Source organism: Xenopus laevis, chromosome 1L (genome assembly GCF_017654675.1).
Source record: "Xenopus laevis strain J_2021 chromosome 1L, Xenopus_laevis_v10.1, whole genome shotgun sequence".
Classification (NCBI taxonomy): domain Eukaryota; kingdom Metazoa; phylum Chordata; class Amphibia; order Anura; family Pipidae; genus Xenopus; species Xenopus laevis.
The window spans coordinates 63783330-63789329 of NC_054371.1; the positions used below are offsets into that span (position 1 = coordinate 63783330).

Genomic DNA, 6000 nt, shown 5'->3' on the forward strand with positions numbered 1-6000 from the left:
CCATAAACCCCACAGTCTACATTTATATAGAATAGACAATCCATATACAGCAACCAGAGTTGAAACCTGCCAAGAACTGATTCCTACAAGCAATATTAATGGGTATATAATGCCCAATCCGATAATGCCATCTAACATGCATATTGCCGCCTTCAATGTTCAGTAACAGTCCTTGCACAGACTGTAAATATTTTTAATTTTCCCCCTTATTGAGCTGATTAGTAAACACACTGCATATGTGTTTGCACTTCCACAACACTTTGCATTCTGTATACTGAGTAGAACATTTGCAGAGCAGTAAAGCAGGACGCGGTCTCACACGGCCAAGGTTTTGACCTTGGAGAAGTAGATAAATTAAAAAGCAGCATTGATTTTATTTCTTTCTTATATTCATATATTCTGTTCCATCCAATACCAAACACTTGCCTCCAAGCAAAGCTGGCGAGAGGTGCAACTGCTGCTAACACAGTGTAGGCATTTATACCATCTTGTTTCAGCAATAATTCTGGTGCATCTCCCAAAAATAGCAGACCTGTGCTTTTAGTTTGGTTAAAGAAGTCTCCATGTTTACTACTCAGATGCCACCAACTGGCTGGGTTTACAAGTTAGTCAACATCTGACTCCATTTTTGGTCAGATGATTGGAAGTGAGAAGAATTATAGGATAACATTTCCTATAGGTGGCAAGGGTTGAGGCTGTGCATCCCTCCTCTGTATCACTGTCACATTCATTACCTGTTAAAGGGACACTCTCACCAATAATAAAGTGTTTGTTTTTGCCAGAAAACATTGTTTATGGTTGAGTGAATGAGTGGCATTGGGAAAAAAACTTTTTTAAAAAGTTTCGGCCAAATTTGTGCTTGATTTTTCTTTTCCTCGTACATACAAACATAACCCTTTTTTATGTTGTTATTCTACCTCAGGTCCAGGTAAAAAAAAAGTCAGTAGTCTGAATTTTCAGTGGGCGAAATAAGAAAACAGTATATGGTTATAGTATATCTTGTTTCCCTGCTTGCAAAATCATTATTAGTGATTTAGATAAGGCCTTGTAATTATGTCTGTACAGATATGTAGAATACAGTGGCTGAAAGGGCACAGTATAAAATAAATTCCCTTATGCATATAGAAACATTTAAATAAACCTTTGTCATAGGGTTCACGTGTAAATAAAGTCACAACTTTTAAGATGTTACTCTCACTTCCAGAATGAACATGTCACCCCTTCATGGGGCAGATTTATTAAAGGTCGAGTTGTATTTAACCCGGAAAAAAAAAGAGTTTTCGAGGATATTTTTCAGTCAAAATTCTAACTTTCGGGTTTAAAAAAACTCAAATTTTTCGAGGCTTTTTTTTTTTAAACTCAAATTTTTTGAGATTGAATCTGAAAGTACTCCAGTTAAAACCTGTCAAGGTTATGTAGGAGCCAATGGCAGAGGTCCATTGAACCATTTGAAGATGTCAATAGCCTTCATGATGTTTGAATCTTTTGGATGGGTTTTGCTCGAAAACTTGATTAATTCAAGCAATTTGAGGGTTTGTTTTTTTCAAGTATTCTAGTATTTTATCTTGACACTGATTCGAGTTTTTTAGATTTGTCTTTTTTCATAAATTAAATAAGTTGTGTGTTCAGTTGAGGTATAAAAAAAAACCTCACAAACCTCTAAAACTCAACCTTTGATAAATAACCCCCTATACACATGTGCATAGTCACACCTACTTTAAATGGAAGTAGGATGAAAGAAAACACTTTTACTACTAGTGGAATAACGCCCCACTCCTTCACCTGCATGCTAAATACCCAGCAGTTCCTGAACCCTTGCACGATCCCTATGGGATTAATGTTGAACTTGGTAAGAATTCTAACATCTCTATTACTTACCTTCTAACAGATGGAAGAAAATAGCTTTGGGTCTGTAACGACTGTCTAATCAGCTATGAATTTTCTTGCATTTGAGGGTTTTTGTATTTTTTTTGCTCTCTGCCCAAGTATTTTTCAGCCATGTTGGTTATATTTTAAAAACAAAGATTAGCAATGAGTATTTTTTTCAAATGAGCTTGTTCAGCCTCTTCCACAAGCCCCCTGGATTCAGCAGTAAAATGATATTTCTGAGTTGATACAGCCTCTTGGCTGTAAGATTACTGTACAGAATGCTTGCTTATTCTTTCCTGCTTTTTATACTTTCTTTCCATCCAACGTACCAACCAACCAACCAACCAACCATTAATGTTCTCTTTCTAGTGGGGGATAATTTTGAGCCTTACCAAGATGGAAGCACTTAGATTAAACCTCTGGTATATCCTATAGTCATTGTGGTTTCTTAATCTCTGCACCTGAATTATGTGTACCCTCTATACACTATGTAAGAGGTTATTGAATATATTGTTCATTTGGAACCACAGATTATAGTGCACTCTGCACTGAGCGCCAGATAAAAAAATCTGGCACTTACTGACGAGCACTGCTTGGTCCCGTCCCTGTCCTTAACACCAATACAGACTGCACCTCCCGCTACTCCATACCTTGCACGCCTGAATGATGCGCAAATTATGGGATGGGAGGCGGGATGTCTACATTCCTCTGTGTACCCGTCTCTATTGAAATAAGAGCTGCCTAATGCAGCATCACTCAATGCAAAGCTCAGTTTGCAGGCCTTTTGTGCAGCTATTTGTACAATACCCTAGTGGGTAAAGTGCAAAAAATGTCGGATTGTAGCCTTTTATCTCTGTGGCAAGTACTAAATGTGTACTTATGCCAGGTTTTGATTTAGGATAAAAACTAGCCTTTTATGTTATTTTCAGTTGCTCTGTCCAGTGTGCTTATTTGTGCTTGTTTCCTATTTATTATCCTGCTTTTAATCCATCTCTTTGAGAGAAGGCAATCTTTTTTGTACTTCGTGTGTATGCACTATTTGTAAAATAATCGAAAACACAGAAAACAGGATATTTAATAAAAGCAGTTTTTATCTTGCTTTAGGGTAAACTGATCAGGAAGAAAATAGTGATTATAAAATAATTCATAGATCTTTATGGCCAGGTGAAAATAAATGCCTTATTCTTGTGTATAGGATGTAAATATCTGGTATCTAAGGTTAAGAGTATAAATAGAAATCTATGGTTAGATTTATCAAATCAAATCTAAATAGAAATATGAATGGACAAATGTATTTAATAAGACGCTTGATTGCCTACGCACAGGGCCGGAGTTAGAGAAGATGTGGCTGCTTCAATGGCACAAAATTGCAGCCCCCATCTGAGAAGGGGAGAATTACATAAATTAGGGATGTCCAGCCTATGGCCCTCAAGCTGTTGAACTGCAACTCCCAGAGCCTAATTGAGGCTGCAGTTCAAGAGCTTGAAAGCCTGCATATTGGATATCCCTGGTATATATACAGAAAATATCAATTGTTACCTTTATCTACACCACCCCCCCCCCTGGGGGCCCAGGGCAAATGCCCTAAAACCGGCCCTGGTTAAACATGATGTGTGATGTTTCTGAAGGTATTTACTATTTTTTCCTGACCTTTGGATTAAAACCTGTAAGATGTATCATCACTTGGGAAAACACAACAACATGTATAGTTGGAACCTTGTTATTTTTACTGAAAAACTGCAACACAGCAATGAACAAATAAAAGATATTTCTGTATAATTTGTTTCATGCCGTTGTCCTTTTTTCTCTCTCTCTTTCTCTCCCTTTCTCTCTCTCTTTTTCTCTCTCTATGTACTTACCAGAGAAGGATGCCGCATAGAGAATGTTCTGAAGAATATCAAATGCAGAAAATATGCATTCAACACCATACAGCTGCTGGCTTTCCCCAAGTACTACAGGCCTCCCGATGGCACATATGGAAAAGTTACCAATTAATTCCATTGACGGGATACATGAAAATATGAGCAGCTGTAAGGCACATTCCACAGACAGTGAGCTATTAGAGCTGGTGCTGTAACTAAGTAGCATTAGACCAGTGTTTCCCACATACTGGACAATTGGGCACAATTATATCTATTGCTGAACTGCAGGTCCTTTCAAAACTAACAGCTAAGAGCTGCCAGAGGGAGTTACTCGCACCCGCCTGCACAGGTAGCGGCCTATTCAAGGTTCCAACAGTGATAGTTAAAGTAACAAAGCCCATCATCATACCTTGTCAACTGCTGTGAAATTAGCAATGTATGCCACATTCAGAATACAATGTACAATTCTTGTGGATAGCTGGTCATTAACAAGCAACCCCTGACTGTCAAGCACTGTTTAAAAAAAAAATCTTTTTGTCTTGAGAATCATGCTGACATTCAGAGGCAAGAGAGCCATTTTTATTTCCCTAACAACCAGCCTGATAAAATGCTTTGGGTTACGCTGTAATCAGCATGGAAAGGAGAATTTCAGAGGAAAGATGATAGCTTTCACTCATCCATTCCATGCAAATGAAACTGCTCTTTGTAGAGCTTTTCTATCTCACACCATGACAAAAGGAAGGAAAGAGGTTGATAAAGTGTCTCAAGGGTTAGACCCTAAACAACTGTATTCCTTATAGCACAATAATGTGCCACAGCCTCTTCAACAGCCGTTGGCCGGTCACTCATGGGACAAGTCTGCTCTAAAGCAAACAGGGAGTCACTTCACAGCTGTAAATAAAAAGTATTTATTTGTAAAAGTTGCATTCATAAACTGACAAGTATTATTACAATCCATTTCTGTTTCATGTGATGACCTTTGCCCAAACTGTCAGTCAAAAACGGAGGTGTTATAGTTCATAACTTAGGGAGACACCATTCAAACATTAATCTTATTTATTCTGTACTTTACTAAGCACAATAACAACAGACAGCTGGAGCATTTGGTTTGTCTATACAGACAATGTGACAGTAAATTGGGTTAGAAGTCAGCATCATAGCTTAGCAATATGCCCATTGTCTTGATTTCTGTTACCTTCCTATTACAATGGTTTTCATTTTTTTTTTTTTTTTTTTATACAAGAGTTTAATTTTGATTTTTCATGTCCATTAAATATTTTTTCTCAGCAGAAAACAAGTTTGTACATGTATCATAATATGGGTACTCTAGCTGGGTCATTATCCTTGTTTTCTTGTGTGTGTTACCATACCCATTGTACACCATGTGTATACTTTTTTTTTATTTGAATAAAAATAATTTTATTTATTATTCCTGGCGTTTTTGTTTACTCGTATAAACCATACATATGAAAAATGAGGAGCAAAGCATTTCATCAGGTAATTGCTACTAAATCTCTTGAAAAAAAAAAAGGTGGAGTAATAAATGGCACTTTTTTGAGACTTTGCTAAATACCATTTGGGATAAAATCCTTCCTACCAACAGATTCATTTATGTGTTAATAATCAGTGCCCCATGTAGGTAAGTGTGTAATTGTGTTTTTTATTTTACTACCCTATTTCTGGGTTGCAATTTATTGTGAAAGTAAAATATCATTAAACACTAGCACATTAACATAGTTTTAACTTTGAGGTAGGAAAAACATATGCTGCCTGCAGGAGAGGTACAAGCAATAGTATTGGATGGTTGGGTAAATCTCTTCCAGGCAATAAACTGGTGGAGTTTCCTTTATTTCCTTGGCAGCAAGTAGAGATGATATCACTATAGAGAAGTAACAGTCACACTAAGCAGGTCCCATGCTGAATATTCACAGCTCTAGCTGTTAAAGTCTTTGCCCTGAGATTTCTGCAGATCTACTGTATCAAGGCATTTATTTGTGGAAAAAATGTTCACAAATAAAGACAAAGTTCAACCAGTAGGATACCAATGCAAGCTTCAAGAGAACCTCTACATGGAAAGTGCTATCAGCCGAACTGGAATTCCAATACAGCAAGGCAGTCGTGCTAACTACTGTCCCACCAAGTTACCTAAGGTAATCCTACCCTTTTATTTATAGTGGCACTTTACAGAGGGTGTGTCCTGGAGTACCAGTAGAAAACCCACACAGACACATGGAGAATATACTAAATAAAAGGGGTATAAAAGAAGTGT

At 37.3% G+C, this 6000-nt stretch overlaps 1 protein-coding gene across 5 annotated transcripts in view; it reads left to right on the forward strand.

Moving 5' to 3' along the window:
- Positions 1 to 5160, forward strand: part of LOC108699497 (type II inositol 3,4-bisphosphate 4-phosphatase) — a 308688-nt gene extending 303528 nt beyond the window's left edge. For all 5 annotated transcript variants that reach the window (XM_041589702.1, XM_018231625.2, XM_041589710.1 and 2 more), the window contains one exon: positions 3732 to 5160. In XM_041589702.1, the coding sequence (XP_041445636.1) occupies positions 3732 to 3864 (133 nt within the window). In that variant the 3' untranslated portion in view covers positions 3865 to 5160. The remainder of the gene's footprint in view (positions 1 to 3731) is intronic.
- Positions 5161 to 6000: the final 840 nt, after the last annotated feature.